Genomic DNA, 17705 nt, shown 5'->3' on the forward strand with positions numbered 1-17705 from the left:
TTTTATTTCTATAGAAAATTTTGTCAAAATTTTATTTCTATAGAAAATTTTGTCAAAATTTTATTTCTATAGAAAATTTTGTCAAAATTTTATTTCTATAGAAAATTTTGTCAACATTTTATTTCTATAGAAAATTTTGTCAAAATTTTGTTTCTATAGAAAATTTTGTCAAAATTTTATTTCTATAGAAAATTTTGTCAAAATTTTATTTCTATAGAAAATTTTGTCAAAATTTTATTTCTATAGAAAATTTTGTCAAAATTTTATTTCTATAGAAAATTCTGTCAAAATTTTATTTCTATAGAAAATTCTGTCAAAATTTTATTTCTATAGAAAATTTTGTCAAAATTTTATTTCTATAGAAAATTTTGTCAAAATTTTATTTCTATAGAAAATTTTGTCAAAATTTTATTTCTATAGAAAATTTTGTCAAAATTTTATTTCTATAGAAAATTTTGTCAAAATTTTATTTCTATAGAATATTTTCTCAAAATTTTATTTCTATAGAAAATTTTCTCAAAATTTTATTTGTATAGAAAATGTTTTCAAAATTTTATTTCTATAGAAAATTTGGTCAAAATTTTATTTCTATAGAATATTTTCTCAAAATTTTATTTCTATAGAAAATTTTCTCAAAATTTTATTTGTATAGAAAATGTTTTCAAAATTTTATTTCTATAGAAAATTTGGTCAAAATTTTATTTCTGTAGAAAATTTTGTCAAAATTTTATTTCTATAGAAAATTTTGCCAAAATTTTATTTGTATAGAAAATTTTGCCAAAATTTTATTTGTATAGAAAATGTTTTCAAAATTTTATTTCTACAGAAAATTTGGTAAGAATTTTATTTCTATAGAAATTTGTTAAAATTGTATTTCTATAGAAAATTTTGTCAAAATTTTATTTCTATAGAACATTTTGTCAAAATTTTATTTCTATAGAAAATTTTGCCAAAATTTTATTTCTATAGAAAATTTTGCCAAAATTTTATTTCTATAGAAAATATTATTTCTAAAGAAAATTTTGTCAAAATTTTATGTCTATAGAAAATTTTATTTCTATAGAAAATTTTGCCAACATTTTATTTCTATAGAAAATTTTGCCAAAAATTCCCAATTTAAATTAAAATTCCCCACAAGAATCCCAAATAAGATGTTTTTATAAAAAAATGAAGACAAGAAATAATTTAAAAAATAAAAAAAATACATACCAGCTTATACCAAGAGCGGTGAATTTCATTTGAGTTTCATTTAATCATTATACTGAACCGATTTCGAAAAAATATTCACAATAACCCCAAATTTTCTTACTAAAGCAAAATATATTAATTTATAATTGTTGTTGTTTCACTTTATTTTACAGAACCGAGGGTCAAGAGACCATACAACTTTCGGAAGAAAATGTAAATCCCGGAAAAATCAAGCTCGGACCAAAAGATTTCGAGCTGAAGAAAGTTTTAGGAAAAGGTGGTTATGGCAAAGTATTTCAGGTATGTATGAAAAATATTAAAAGTAATCAAAAATTAAAACAAAAAAATTTTCTCCATAATCTAGGTGCGTAAAACGTCAGGACGTGATGCCAATAAATATTTTGCCATGAAAGTTTTAAAGAAAGCGTCCATAGTCACAAATCAAAAAGATACGGCACATACACGGGCCGAACGTAACATCCTAGAAGCTGTTAAACATCCATTCATCGTAGAATTAGTTTATGCTTTCCAAACAGATGGCAAATTATATTTGATTTTAGAATATTTAAGTGGTGGTGAATTATTTATGCATTTAGAACGTGAGGGTATATTCTTGGAAGATACCACATGGTGAGTTTTTGTTACATTGACGTAATGACTTTGAAAAAAATCATTAATTGAAATTCATTTTTATAGCTTTTACTTAAGTGAAATTATAATGGCATTGGGCCATTTGCATAAATTAGGCATTATATATCGTGATTTAAAACCTGAAAACATCTTATTGGATGCCCAAGGTCATGTAAAGTTAACAGATTTTGGCCTATGTAAAGAACATATACAGGAAGGCATTGTAACACACACATTTTGTGGCACCATCGAATACATGTAAGCATGAGTGTGGATGAAAACTCGTCCAGTGTTGCAATATTATATTTTGTTTTTATTATTTTGTAATTTAGGGCTCCAGAAATTCTAACACGTAGAGGTCATGGTAAAGCCGTAGATTGGTGGTCATTGGGTGCCCTCATGTTCGATATGTTAACGGGCCTTGTAAGTTTTTTTTCTTTTGTGATCTCTCCCGAAATGAATAAGTCCCTTAATCTATTTTGTATTCTCGTATCACAGCCTCCGTTCACTGCTGAAGATCGTAAAAAGACTATAGAGACTATACTAAAAGCCAAATTAAATCTGCCAGCTTATTTAACTCCAGAAGCTAGAGATTTAGTACGTCGTTTGATGAAACGTCAAGAGTCACAACGTTTAGGTAGTGGTCCAGAAGATGCTGCTGCAGTTCAAGCCCACCCCTTCTTTAAGCATGTCAATTGGGATGATGTATTGGCTAGACGTTTAGATCCTCCAATTAAACCTTTATTGGTAAGTATGGGAATATTACAGCAAATTTTTAAATTCTAATTGTTATTGTTTTTGTTTCGTTTTTTTTATTAACAGCGTAGCGAAGATGATGTTTCACAATTTGATACAAGATTTACAAGAGAAATACCCGTTGACTCACCGGATGAGACAACACTTAGTGAAAGCGTCAATTTAATCTTCCAAGTAAGTGAATTAATCATAAGAATGAAAATGATAATCTGGCTCTTTTTTCTGATATTAAAAATAAAAGGGAATATTTTATGAGGTTTTGTATCCAAGAGTATGAAAATTGAACAAAGAGCCAATCATTAATATAACGATAAACCTCTCAGAAGTGGCCATACATGGTCACCTAAATTTTGTCCACATTTGGAAGGTATCCATTTATGAAAGGTTAATTTTAATGTATTTAATATATCAAATGTCTCAAAAAAAAGAAATCCTCTTTTGAATGTTGTTCGCTTTACAGAGTGTTACACCCCTACTTGAGAGGTTACACCCCTACTAAAATGTTTTTGGATTTGGGGTCACTTGTGGGTCTCACCATTTTGTTGAGAACACTCGCAAGCGATATCTAAAGTTGCACCATTGCAAGCTACTAACTTAAAGGGTTGGGTTTTGATAAAATCAAACGTGCCTAAAACAGAACTTTCATATACAGTGAAACCTCTCAAACTTGGACACTCTGAAAACCGGACACCTCAAAAACATGGACAGTTGTCTGGAGATGTTTCCTATTAACGTTTCCATTAACACATTAAAATTAACCTCTCAAACCTGGACACCTCTAAAAGGTGGACAAAATTTAGGCGACCGTGGGTGTCCACATTTCAGAGGTTTCACTGTATATAAATATACAATTTCACAGAAATCCCAAAAAGTACCTTTCAATTCATAAAAATTTTGCTTTTAGATTTGTACATTTATTATTCCTCAATTTAAAAAAAACGCACATGTCACAGATTAACGGTTGCCACAATTGGTAGAATTCTACCAAAAATTGTAAATTTTTTACTGTGGTAGATTGGTAGAAATAAAATTTTGAAAAAATTGTCTATAAAATAAAATTTTGAAAAATTTGTCTATAAAATAAAATTTTGGTAAAAATTTTCTATAAAAATAAAATTTTAACAAAATTTTCTCTAAAAATAAAATTTTGACAAATTTTTCTATAGAATTAAAATTTTGACAAAATTTTCTATAGAATTAAAATTTTGGCAAAATTTTCTATAGAACTAAAATTTTAAGAGAAAATTTCCGTTGGAATTAAATTTTTGAGAAAATTTTGGGAAAATGTTCTATAAAATTTTTGGCAAAATTTTCTATAGAAATAAAATTTTGCAAAATATTTTTTTTTTTTGTAAAATATTCTCCAAATTTTGGTAGAATATATTTGACTCGAGTGGCAATCGTGGTCTGGGAGCCAGTATTTTCTCGTATTCCTGATCGAGGCAGCATGTTTGGAAATATATCTGAAAAATACCACTATTCCATATAGCATTTCGCAAAATTTCCGATATATCTTTCACAATTTTAAACGCAGTAATAATGTTTTCAGCGATGATTTTGTGATCGTTTTGTACAGAAGCTATTTACTCTTGGTGTGTCACAAAAAATTTCTCTTTTAACAACAGTGATGCTAGTCATTGACTAGCATGTGCGCCTTGAACTAAAATGGGTTATAAGTTCAATCCCAGTTTCAAACAAGACACTAAAAACTATATCAGCGTTGGATTATCTCAGCCGTTTTGCCAGTCCCCAAGTTGGAACGCTTTCGTCCCCCAAATTAAAAAAAAAAAAAAAATTATGAAAAAAATAATTGAATAGGCTCTACTATCGAAAATTATTCATAACCCGTGTAAAAATTGGGGGATCCAATCAGATATAAGTAGATCTCAAAGTTGGCCCCTTAAGATATAAGCAGATATACCCACATATGATGAGATAGAACTAGATATAAAAGTATATAATTCCATATATTACCACATCTAATATCAGATCCAATTATATAAAGGGATAGATATAATAATATCTACGACATTAGATCTAGGCCAATATTGAGATCTTGTCAGATCTATTTCCGTAGTAATTAGATATGATTAGATCTTACCATTTTTCGGATCTACTCATATCTAATTGTATCAAATTAGATCTCTCAATTTTTACTAGGGAATCTAAAATTTGAAAAAAGTATAAAATTTTTGTTATGCCACTTTGCGAGTCACAATAAGATCAAGATTTGAAAACAGAAAAGCAGGAGATGGGTGATCAAAATATCTTCCAATGCACACTGTCACCAGAGTTAATTATGGGAATAAAGAATCATCGAATTTTAATCTTGTGCAAATCGTTTCGTAAATGCTCGAGTAAAAGGTTAAAACCTATATTTTTCCAAATTTTGTAAAAATCGGAAGTTCGAAATGTCGACTTTTCTAAATAAAAAGAAATCAAAACCCCGATAAGTCGCCGTTTCCAAATTTTCAAAATTTTAAATCTCAAAAAGTTAATTTTTCCAAATCTATGATTAATGATGCGTTGCAAAAAATCTTTGTTGCCGTTCGCATGCTTTCCGCAAAGCACAGTTTTGTGGCCACGAAGCCTGAGATATAATGAAAGTCAAAACCAATGAAAGTCAAAACTGAAAATGAAAGCTTTAGAATTAAGTTATAACAGGAATATAGTAGAGGTGTGCACGTGACACGAAATTGTCGTGAATCACAAAAAATTTCGTGACTCACGCGTGAGTCACGCTGATGGCAACGGCGTGAGTGTGCGTGAGCGTGATTATCAAATCAATAGTCGTTCGTGAGCGTGTGTCACGAAAATATTTTCTTCGTAAGTGTGCGTGAGTAACGAAATTCGGAAAAATACGCTCACGAAAAAAATCCCGCCCACGGGCATAAAACGCTTACGAGATGAATTTATTAACAATTTTAGTGACACCTGGGATGTTAAGAGTTTAATAACGCTCTCGATTTGATCATGCTCATGGTTTCAAACATGTCTCTAAGGTAAATTAGTCATAAAATTTTTCGTGAGTCACGATATTTTTCGTGAGTCACGGTAATTTTCGTGAGTCACGACATTTCGTGCGTGAGCACAAATTGTCTTTTCGTGAGTGTGCGTGAGCGTGAGTCCTACCAAACAATATCGTGCGTGAGTAAGATTTTTCCGTCGAGAGTGTGCGTGAGTGTGAGAAAAATATTACTCACGTGCACACCTCTAGAATATAGTTTGAGTATTGTCTTATGCGTATATCCCGAACTACGCCATCTGTTGTCAATTTGTAGTAGTTATAGTTGTTGCATTACCAATTTGGGTACGCAATAATATTTTAATTATAAACATAAAAATATTCAATAATTTTCTTAAATGACTATTTTTTATTTGATTAACAAATTAATTGTATCAGATATTTTTTTTCATTTTTTTTTTCAAATTTAATCAGTGAGACATTTTGGTGATATTTTTTTCTATGTACGTCAACACTAGGTCACGTTCAAACAGAATTTATTTTTTTTCCTTAAAATGATAAATATGTTGGACGTTGATGCTTTAAGACAATTGCATTCATTTAAAATTATACTATTAGCAACAAATTTATTCTTTTAATCTCAATTGTATATCTAATAATAACATGGAAGAGCTACAAATAGAAATAAATACAAAAAAAAAAGAAAAATACAAAAAATACTGCATTCAGCACAATTTCTCATTATCGCCTATATGAAGCACCACATTGAAAATGGGGCTCCTTTAAAGGTATACCAGTAGGACCATCTGTATATTCGCAAAAATTTAAACCAATACGTCTCAGAGGATGACATTTACTTTTTGGATTTCCCCACTTGCCTTTGAATGAAAGCCAAGTGGGAGCCAACGAACGTCCTGGAAAGGTAGGAAAATATAGAGATTAGTTGGTGTTGATTGGATTACTTTCTGGAATTCAAGCAAAACTAACCATATGATTTTAAATTTTCATATGTTATCGTTACACTTTTCCAAGTGTTCCATGGTGTACCGAATCCATTTATATCATAGAGTCGGGCCACTTTAACGAAACGATGTTTTCCCGGAGCAGTCCATAAACCATGGGAACCCTTTATTTACGGGGAAGGCAAATAAATTCAAATAAAATTCTAAAATATTGCAACATCTACACAAGACATACCTTTGCGGCAAAAAGTACTGGATGGTCATTAAATGTTGTTACGGTTTTGGGAAAATTAGGTCTTTGCAATATACCTTTGCGGGTCTCTTGTCTTTTAAATTCAAACGAACCGGTAAGACGATTATAGGTATAAAATGCCCCAGCATCATGAGCAGAGACATACATTGCTTCGGGTTCAGCTTCACCGGTAAAATACAAAGTCATATGTTCCCAATCGCCTATGTGGCTGCCAATATCTTTCTTTCGGCCCAAACAGTAGCCATATACCGCTGGAAAGGGTATACGACCAAATGGCCCCAATTTAAGAGTGCACATATTTTTACCCTGACTATAGGGATAAAACATCCAATAGGTTACATGAAATGAAGGTATCGGTGTTCCATCTTTGTACTTGAATGATTCTCGACCATTCTCATTGCCCAAAAAGTTTTCTTGATCATCGATAGGAATACTGAATTTAACATTATCCGATAGATTGGCAATGAAATTCTTGGTGTTTTCATTATCCTCTGCGCCAGAATCATCAATATCGTTGGGGCCTGTAGTTGGTATTATGATTTCAGAGACAGGAGCACTTTCTCCCATTACCAAGTCAAAAGGTGGAAATGATACTCGTGGTGGTTGTATATTTTGTGGATATGGTGGTTGACCAATATTTCTTTTTACTCTCTGAAAAACAGGATATAGTCGCGAGGAACGCCTAATTGTATTATTCGATTGATTTAGGGGTCCCAAAGTCACTGGAATGTAAGGTCCTCTGGTAGCCTTTATGACATCTAATTGTGGAATAGCAAATCTTTGTTCCTGCCGGATTATTTGAGTCTGTTGATAATTTGGCATTTGTAACGCTTGCTGTGGTGGTGGAATTTTAATTGCTGTATTAACCGAATGTTCCAGATGAGCTTGTGGCAAGGGTCGTTGTTCAGTAGTACACAAAGTGACCACAGCATATATGGGAACGGGAGATATATTTGGATTGCGCCCATATATAAATGATGTTTCATTTTCCAAAAGTTGATCTAAAAAAAAATAAAATGGAAATTTTCTGAATTACTATAAATATGGGAATATCGATTTACACATACCAATCTCCGCATTGGTCACCAGATATGATTTTTCTGAATTATCTCCAAACGGCATGCCAGGCGTAAATTCTCTGTCTTTACTTTCTGGATGAACATGAGCTAGAAATTCTTCTACTCCCAGCGGCATAAATTTCTCTTCGGGGGCCAACCATACAACAGGAGCCCATTGTTTTATAAGACGTTCCACTTTAGTTGGAAAAATTGGAAAATTAAATTAAAAGAAAATTTAATATTCCAAGTGCGTGCTTAAACCTATATTAGACACAATTATGCATATTGTGGGAGAAAAATCGTTGATTGAGAAATGTGCGTGTGTCACAGTCTTGCGATTATTTTATTTTACGGTTGCACTATGGTGCTAATGAGCAATTTTAATCTTATTTTTTATACCCTGCGCCACACTGTGGAACAGGGTATTATAAGTTAGTGCATATGTTTGCAACACCCAGAAGGAAACGAGATAAACACATGGTGTCTTTGGCAATAATGCTCAGGGTGGATCCCTGAGTCGATCTAGCCATGTCCGTCTGTCTTTGAACACGTTTTTGTGATCAAAGTCTAGGTCGCAGTTTAAGTCCAATCGCCTTCAAATTTGGCACAAGTTCCTGATTTGGGTCAGAATAGAACCCTATTGATGTTGGAAGAAATCGGTTCAGATTTAGATATAGCTTCCATATATATATTTCGCCCGATATGGACTTATATGGCCCCAGAAGCCAGATTTTTACCCTAATTTGCTTGAAATTTTGCACCTGGAGGACAATAAGTACTATAGTCAGGTGTACCAAATTTGATTGAAATCGGTTCAGATTGAGATATAGCTCTTATATATATCTTTCGCCCGCGATATAGTCCGAATTACGTGAAATTTTGCACAGATAGTAGAATTAAAATACCAAGTATACATGTCAAATTTGGTTGAAATCGGCTCAGATTTCTATATAGCTTCCATATATATGGGCAAAAATGGCCAAAATACCCACATTTTGCTTATAAAATCGCCACTGCTAAGTCTTACTTTATTTCTAATACATATCTATCGACCGATAAATCATAAATACACTTTTCCGAAGATACCTCAAAATTCCCATATTTGTTTACTAACTCGTAGTGTACCATCCCAGGGCATTAGCCGACTTAAAATTTAAGTCTATAGATTATAAATTTTGTTCAGATGGAGTCAGATTTAAATGTATGTATTTGGGACAAAAACCTTTATCACCAAACACATTTGACGGATTTGATATAGTATCGAAAATGTGGATTTACAAAGTGGTACAGTGTATAATATAGTCTATAAAAAAATTTTTATTTTTATTTTTTATTTTTCTATAGAAATAAAATTTTAACAAACTTTCCTATAAAAATGTCTGTAAAAATAAAATTTTGACAAAATTTTCTATAAAAATAAAATTTTAACAAAATTTTCTATAAAAATAAAATTTTAACAAAATTTTCTATAAAAATAAAATTTTGACACAATTTTCTATAGAAATAAAATTTTGACAAAATTTTCTATAGAAATAAAATTTTGACAAAATTTTCTATAGAAATAAAATTTTTACAAAATTTTCTATAGAAATAAAAATTTGACAAAAGTTTCTATAAAAATAAATTTTTAACAAACTTTTGTATAGAAATAAAATTTTGACAAAATGTTCTATCGAAATAAAATTTTGACAAAATTTGCTATCGAAATAAAATTTTGACAAAATTTTCTATAGAAATAATATTTTGACAAAATTTTCTAAAGAAATAAAATTTTGACAAAATTTTCTATAAAAATAAAATTTTAAAAATCTTTTGTATAGAAATAAAATTTTAACTTTTTTTAACTTTTCTATAAAAATAAAATTTTTACAAAATTTTGTATGGAAATAAAATTTTGACAAAATTTTGTATGGAAATAAAATTTTGACAAAATTTTGTATGGAAATAAAATTTTGACAAAATTTTCTATATAAATAAAATTTGGACAAAATTTTCTATAAAAATAAAATTTTAACAACCTTTTGTATAGAAATAAAATTTAAGCAAATTTTTCTATAAAAATAAAATCTTGACAAAATTTTGTATGCAAATAAAATTTTGACAAAATGTTCTATAGAAATAAAATTTTGACAAAATGTTCTATCGAAATAAAATTTTGACAAAATTTGCTATCGAAATAAAATTTTGACAAAATTTTCTATATAAATAAAATTTTAACAAAATTTTCTATAAAAATAAAATGTGGACAAAATTTTATATAAAAATAAAATTTTAACAAAATTTTCTATAGAACTAAAATTTTAACAAACTTTTCTTGTGTTAGGTTATTTAGCTAAATAATCTTCTGCATTCATATAACTTTTCAACAATATTTGAAATTTTGCTTTTCTTAAATTCATATGAAGGTTTTTACCTATTTTTGCCTTCAAATCTTCTATATATGTTTATAACTAATATAATGTATATGTCCAATAAGAGTATTATTTGTTGTAATATCTGCTGTGATAAAATCTCATTAAAGAATTGTAATTAATAAATAAAATAAATAAAGAGGAATACGAAAAAACTGAAACTGAAAAAACAAACTTTTCTATAAAAATAAAATTTTGACAAAATTTTCTGTAAAAATAAAATTTGGACAAAATTTTCTATAAAAATAAAATTTTGACAAAATTTTCTATATAAATAAACTTTTAACAAAATTTTCTATAAAAATAAAATTTTAACAAACTTCTGTATAGAAATAAAATTTTAACAAACTTTTCTATAAAAATTAAATTTTGACAAAGTTTTATATGGAAATAAAATTTTGACAAAATTTTCTATAGAAATAAAATTTTTACAAAATTTTCTATAAAAATAAAATTTTAACAAACTTTTGTATAGAAATAACATTTTAACAAACTTTTCTATAGAAATAAAATTTTGGCAAAATTTTCTATAAAAATAAAATTTTGTATGGAAATAAAATTTTGACAAATTTGTCTATAGAAATAACATTTTGACAAAATTTTCTATCGAAATAAAATTTTGACAAAATTTTCTATAGAAATAAAATTTTGACAAAATTTTCTATAGAAATAAAATTTTAACAAAATTTTCTATAGAAGTAAAATTTTGACAAAATTTTCTAAAGAAATAAAATTTTGACAAAATTTTCTATCGAAATAAAATTTTGACAAAATTTTCTATCGAAATAAAATTTTGACAAAATTTTCTATCGAAATAAATTTTTGACAAAATTTTCTATAGAAATAAAATTTTGACAAAATTTTCTATAGAAATAGAATTTTGACAAAATTTTCTATAGAAGTAAAATTTTGACAAAATTTTCTAAAGAAATAAAATTTTGACAAAATTTTCTATAGAAATAAAATTTTGACAAAATTTTCTTTAAAAATAAAATTTTGACAAAATTTTCTTTAGAAATAAAATGTTGACAAAATTTCCTAAAGATCTATTGAAAATTTTGACAAAATGTTCTATAGAAATAAAATTTTTCTTTTTCTATAGAAATAAAATTTTGACAACATTTTCTATAGAAATAAAATTTTGACAAAATTTTCTCATAGAGATAAAATTGTGTTAAATAAACATTAAACCGATTTTTCGAAAAAATCCCCAATACTGGTAACATTGACTACACCTAATATTATGTAATCGGATCTCCCTTGTCTAATGCATTTACAATGTGGCGAATATAACATGATTAGCTATTAGAAATTTAAAAAGAAAACATCAACAATGAGAGATCCTTGGAAAGTACATAACAAAAATGAGTTCGGGATTAAAAGTATCCTTTTCTGAGCCATAAATCATAGACTTGTGGGGTAAGAGAATTTCACTTCAAAACAAGGCACCAATTGAGTAGATTTTGAAAATCTACTTTCAACAAATTTAAAAAGTCGAAAAATTCATTTTTTTTAGAAAAGTTGTAAAAAAAAAATACTATTTTCAAAAATTCGACTCTTCCAAATTTTGAAAAGGCCGAAAGGTTGAAAAGTTGATTCTTCCACATTTTTAACAAGTCGAAAACTCAAAAAGTCCACTTTTTCAAATTTTCAACAAGTCGAGACTCAATCAATCGAATTTCAAAATTCGAAAGGTAGACTTTTTCAAATTTCCAATAAGTCGCAAAGTAGATTTTTCCAGATTTTCAAAAAGTCCAATATTTTTCAAAATGTCATAAAACGGAAAAGTCGATTTTTCAAAATTTTAAAGAAGTCGTAAGGTCGTAAAGTCCATTTTTGAATGTCTTGAAAAAGTCGAAAAGTTCACTTTTCCAAATTTTCAAAAGGTCGTCCTATGCATATTCTGAAAAGGTTCAACGGTTGAAAAGTCGTTGTTTTTTTTCAACATTTGAGGTTGGAAGCTCGGAAAGTCAATTAAAAAAAAAAAAGTCGGAAACTCCAAAAGTATACTCAAAAAAAAGTGAACTCTTTATTCACTAAAGCCAATTTAACTTTATTTTAGTTCATGGAATTATGTTTGGAGAAAGTTTCCTTTACTCTAATAATTTTTTGGGTACGTTAGTTAAATTAACTAAAACCGAGGAAAAAAATATACACAAATGAAGCATAAAGATTAACTAAATTAGTTTAGTATTTCTTTAAATTTGTAAATTTTACCAAAAATGCGTTTATCATGAACTTCGTATGTCACTAAAGACATTCTTGCAATTTTGAACACCAATTTTTTCCTTCAAATTACAAAATTTTCTTTAGCAAGTGAAAAACCCTAATTATGTCTAATAAATTTTCCTGAATTTGTCGAAAAATATTTACTTAATTTTATGATATCGGCGTGATGCCAGCGTTTCTAATACTGTTTAGTTAAAAGTTTCTAAAAGTATTCAAATTTTTCTAAAATTAACCGAAAGTTTTCTTCCTGGTGGGTTCACTGTTTTTTCGATGTAGACATTTCCAAATTAAAATCAAAAAAATTGAAAAGTTGATAAGTTTTCAAAACGTCGAAAAAGTTGAAATCTCGAAAAGTTGACATTTCCAAATTATGAAAACGTCGGAAAGTCGACATTTCCAAATTTTGAAAAAGTCAGAAACTCGAAAAGTCGACATTTTCAAATTTTGAAAAAGACGGAAACTTCAAATGTCGACATGCCAAATTTTCAAAAAATTTAAAACTAGAAAAATCAAATTTTCCAAAGTTTGAAAAAAGTATGAAACGAAAGGTTGATTTTTTTATTCCCTTCTCCAATATGTGTATATACAATGTTAAAGAATTAAGGTTTTTTTGTTACCATTTCTGTTAATTATATGTAAAATAATATGAGATGTTAACTACTATAAGAAAATAAAGGGAAAAAAATTCGAAATTTTGAAAATGTCGGAAACGAAAAAGTTGATTTTTCCAAATTTTGAATAAGAGGGAAACTCCAAAAGTCGACTTTTTTATTCAGACTGCATACACTAGTTTGACTCCCATAAAAATATTGAAATAGGCCCTCGTTTGATTTTCGACAAAAAAAGGTTTATTTTTAGAATTTTTTGAAAACCATGTTTAGGTTCTGAAAATGTTATCAGCAGCACTTTTATTTCATCACTAGCAAAATTTCCATTATTCCTTTCGAATTTTTGAAAGGTCGCGGCGAGCGTATTCAACTCTTAACAGCACTCAGAGATAAGGCAGATGTTCACCATTATGGTATGACAATGGACTGAATAATCTAATAGAGTCTGAAGTAAAGGTCTGACACTATAAAAAAAAGATCTTTGCTTTTGGACCAAGAATGACTTTTCGTTAAAAGTTTCTATTAGTCGATTTCCCAAAATTTTGAAGATTACAAATGTTACAGTCTTCCGAATTTGAAGGGTTGTAAGCTGAAGTCATTGATTTACTATCGAGAAATGTTATAATTCACTCTTTTGTTGTTGCACCTTGCGAATAACGCAAGAACGTCGCCTTTTTTAGATTAGATTTTTATCACTATCAAAAACTTGGTTAGTCGATTTTTCAAAAATTTTGAAGATTATGGAAGTTTAACTTTGACTTTTTGACGTTTGACAGAAAGTGGTCTTTTGTATCCCTTATTGGAAGTCATTCGTTTACTACCAAGAAGTGGCGCAATTCACATATATTTGATGTTGCAGCTTGCCAATTTTCTATGGATAATTTGTATGGGGAAAATGTACGTGAACAGATCAACAGTCAACATTACCGCCTTTGGATTTTTCTCATTTGCTTTTAAATATGTACACACATATACTTGTACGACCAATTTCTGAATCATTTATTATTTAAATGAAATCAACACCTTCAAATAAACCCGAAATATTGTAAAATAAAGAAAAAAAAATCGTCGAACAAAAAACAAACAAAACAAATTTCACTTTCACACACACACTCTCTGTACCCAAGTCAAAACGGCTTTAGTGCAATTTAGTTTTTTTTTTTCTTATTCCAATATAATTTCGGTCAACCAAAGATAGGTGTTTGGTATTTCTCTCAACAACATGTTTTTGTGTCTATAGTCTGGAAGTTTGGATACCAAATCATACCTACTTCTTTATCTATATCTGGAAGCGATGCATAACGTGGACGTCCTTTATTTTGTTGTTGTTGTGGCATTACATTTGGATTATCTTGAAAATGTTCACCTGAAGAAAACTGCACTGTCACATCACCGACTTGTGGTGGCTGGCTATTGCCGTTTGTTTGTGGGTAAACTATGTCGTTGTTGATTGGCAATGGGGCTAAGCCTGCATTGGCAATAGGCAATTGTGAAGCTATCCAACCAAACGAAACTAACATCCAGAAAATGATGGTGTCATAACTTTTACTATTTCTTGCTGTCATACAAACGGAGACACCTTTACCACCGTCAATTTGTTTTCTTTTCTTAAATGAAAATACTGGATAGCCATAATTGCATGGATGGCTTGGCTTAGAGTTGTTTATTAAATTAGACATTCTTGTTTAGCCCGACATTTGTTTAAAAGGAATGAATTGTAGAAATTTTGTTGTTTTTTTATTATTATTAAGTTTTTATAGATTTTTTTTGTTGAAAAAATTCCAATATTTGGCTTAACACATTATTAGTACACATTAATCCAATAGGTTTTGTTATTTTATTGTTTTTTAATTATTACTTTTTTGTTACGATGATCACTTTTTGGAAGATTAAACTTGACTGTAGATAGATTACATAATAATGGACCAAGCAAACATTTGAAAAAGAACGGACCAGTATGCTTACTTCAACATTGGCTTCTTCTTTAGCTGAAGCTATTGATGCATTTAGTTTAGTAAAGATCTTTATCACTTCTGTTGCTGAAGACTTCACACGTTAAAAAGGTGTGGTGGTTTGGTGAGGAGGTCCAATAAAATTGCACTTTCAACAAAAACACGTTTCAGAGACCCCAAACACTAATCGCGGCGATTCAAATAAAAATATTGGCAGTAGCATGCTAAGTAACCAAGATGAGTTTATTTTTCTCCCCCTTTTGGAGAGTGCTCCACATTTTGGAAAGTTTATCAACCAAAACGTATTCTTAAACTCACGTTCAAGTTGACCTCTTTTTTCTCTCCTAGGTAAGAATTGGAAAAAAAGAGAATAGGAATGAAAAAAACAAAACTTCTCTCTTTAGCTCTCTCTGATGAGGATCTGATGGGACTCTTCGTATTTAGGCCTCCTATTAAGTTCATACAAATTGAATGTATATTGAGTGTTGTGTGTAGATTTGTAAGCCCTCCCCCCTTCCCCCTTCACTATGCAACAGAAGCTACAGCTAAGCCAATAAAGCACATGCTGGTTTATTCACTTTTTGTTATGGCTCATACGTTAATAAATTTTATTGTTGTTGTTTTCATTCATTCATGCGTCGTATGGCTATGGTGTAGTTTTGAATTTTCTCTTTGCAATATTTAGCTGTTTGTGTTTTTTTGTTGGTGGGTTTATTGTATATGAATGCGGAGCATTTAATCCGTTATGTTTATGTTTTATATATACCGTTGCGCACCATCACTACCGACCACCTTGAATACAAATACGCGACTAAAGTGATGAATCCGACTTTATTACCCATGAACCGCCGAGCTCTCTTTGAAATTGAAACTCAGCTTTGGTGTTGAGTCCATTGAAGTTTGATGGCAAATTTTCTTTTAAGCCGTTTTTTCACATAAAGAAATTTTCCATCATCATGATGAACAACAGATCTTTTAACGTTTGTACCTTTCTGGCATTCTCTCTATCTCTCTCTCTCAGTGGAGACCAACAATTAATTCTTTTGTTTATGTATCTTGAAAACATAGGCATTTGATAGCCACTGGACATTGTGTTTCGAATCCCTTGCCAATTTTTATGATTCGTAACACACTTTGAGGCATCATGATTATGTAAATTCCATTTTTGTTTCTCTTCGTCTTGGTTTATTTTGGATTTGATTTTTGTTGTTGATACACAGGTGTAACACAGATTATAAAGTTCATTTATTTGGCCATTAGACGAACTTATTGTCATGAGTGCGGTGTAGCACTTTGGTCATATGAAATAAATTTCATTTCATTACTCTTAACACAATGCTAAATTTTTGTAATCTGTTACGTACCTAACTTTGCTTTGGATTTATGTGAAAAAAAAAATATATATTCACTGTGTATTTCTTAACGTTTTCTGATAAGCTTGAGGGTGTATAAAGATTTCGTTGGATTTGTCTCCAATTAATTTGCATTTGTGCGCCGTTTTTTCACACACGAACACACACACACGTAATTATATTTAAAGGGTGATTCTTTTGAGGTTAGGATTTTCATGCATTAGTATTTGACAGATCACGTGGGATTTCAGACATGGTGTCAAAGAGAAAGATGCTCAGTATGCTTTGACATTTCATCATGAATAGACTTACTAACGAGCCACAACGTCAAATATTCAGTGAATGGGCCCTAGAAAAGTTGGCAGAAAATCCGCTTTTTTATCGACAAATTTTGTTCAGCGATGAGGCTCATTTCTGGTTGAATGGCTACGTAAATAAGCAAAATTGCCGCATTTGGAGTGAAGAGCAACCAGAAGCCGTTCAAGAACTGCCCATGCATCCCGAAAAATGCACTGTTTGGTGTGGTTTGTACGCTGGTGGAATCATTGGACCGTATTTTTTCAAAGATGCTGTTGGACGCAACGTTACGGTGAATGGCGATCGCTATCGTTCGATGCTAACAAACTTTTTGTTGCCAAAAATGGAAGAACTGAACTTGGTTGACATGTGGTTTCAACAAGATGGCGCTACATGCCACACAGCTCGCGATTCTATGGCCATTTTGAGTGAAAACTTCGGAGAACAATTCATCTCAAGAAATGGACCGGTAAGTTGGCCACCAAGATCATGCGATTTGACGCCTTTAGACTATTTTTTGTGGGGCTACGTCAAGTCTAAAGTCTACAGAAATAAGCCAGCAACTATTCCAGCTTTGGAAGACAACATTTCCGAAGAAATTCGGGCTATTCCGGCCGAAATGCTCGAAAAAGTTGCCCAAAATTGGACTTTCCGAATGGACCACCTAAGACGCAGCCGCGGTCAACATTTAAATGAAATTATCTTCAAAAAGTAAATGTCATGGACCAATCTAACGTTTCAAATAAAGAACCGATGAGATTTTGCAAATTTTATGCGTTTTTTTTAAAAAAAAAGTTATCAAGCTCTTAACAAATCACCCTTTAAATAGGCCATTTGATGTGTAACGGTTTTCAAAAGATTTATGAAAGCATTCGTTTTAGCAAAGGTTTCCAGTGCAAATTGTCAAAAATCATTTAAAACAAAAACGTATACATATTTTTTTTATTTTTAGGTGCCAATCGCGAAATTGATTAATTTATTATTTGAAATTGTTTCAATCACGGAAATGATAATATCAATCACCGAGAGAATGTATACAAATAA

The 17705-nt window shown here is 29.9% G+C and overlaps 2 protein-coding genes across 3 annotated transcripts in view; one reads left to right on the forward strand and one right to left on the reverse strand.

The window, feature by feature from the left end:
• S6k (Ribosomal protein S6 kinase) overlaps positions 1-17705 on the forward strand; it is a 38548-nt gene that overhangs the window by 10619 nt on the left and 10224 nt on the right. Inside the window, exons 3-8 of the mRNA XM_075308199.1 lie at positions 1362-1488; positions 1553-1818; positions 1885-2076; positions 2151-2241; positions 2317-2565; positions 2641-2748. Of these exons, the coding sequence (XP_075164314.1) occupies positions 1362-1488; positions 1553-1818; positions 1885-2076; positions 2151-2241; positions 2317-2565; positions 2641-2748 (1033 nt within the window). The remainder of the gene's footprint in view (positions 1-1361; positions 1489-1552; positions 1819-1884; positions 2077-2150; positions 2242-2316; positions 2566-2640; positions 2749-17705) is intronic.
• LOC142236916 (uncharacterized) lies at positions 6139-15829 on the reverse strand. Of its 2 annotated transcripts, XM_075308196.1 has the most exons (6): positions 15610-15829; positions 14328-14959; positions 7822-8007; positions 6737-7755; positions 6527-6665; positions 6139-6453 (listed from the first exon to the last, which is right to left on the reverse strand). In XM_075308196.1, exons 2-6 carry the CDS (start codon positions 14737-14739, stop codon positions 6281-6283), a joined length of 1929 nt encoding a protein of 642 aa, XP_075164311.1. In that variant the 5' UTR covers positions 14740-14959; positions 15610-15829; the 3' UTR covers positions 6139-6280. The 2 variants fall into 2 exon arrangements, with proteins under 2 accessions (XP_075164311.1, XP_075164312.1); XM_075308197.1 differs by lacking the exon at positions 15610-15829 and having other exon boundaries at positions 14332-14417.

Source organism: Haematobia irritans, chromosome 4 (assembly GCF_050003625.1).
Source record: "Haematobia irritans isolate KBUSLIRL chromosome 4, ASM5000362v1, whole genome shotgun sequence".
Taxonomy (NCBI): domain Eukaryota; kingdom Metazoa; phylum Arthropoda; class Insecta; order Diptera; family Muscidae; genus Haematobia; species Haematobia irritans.

Bases quoted from the DNA above. Each gene is read 5' to 3' on its own strand.
- LOC142236916 (XM_075308196.1), bottom strand. From the start codon at position 14,739: ATGTCTAATTTAATAAACAACTCTAAGCCAAGCCATCCATGCAATTAT. The intron at 8,008-14,327 runs GTATGATTTGGT...TTCCAACTAAAG, and splicing joins AGATATAGATAAAGAAGTAG to TGGAACGTCTTATAAAACAA. The intron at 6,666-6,736 runs GTATGTCTTGTG...CCGTAAATAAAG, and splicing joins CAGTACTTTTTGCCGCAAAG to GGTTCCCATGGTTTATGGAC.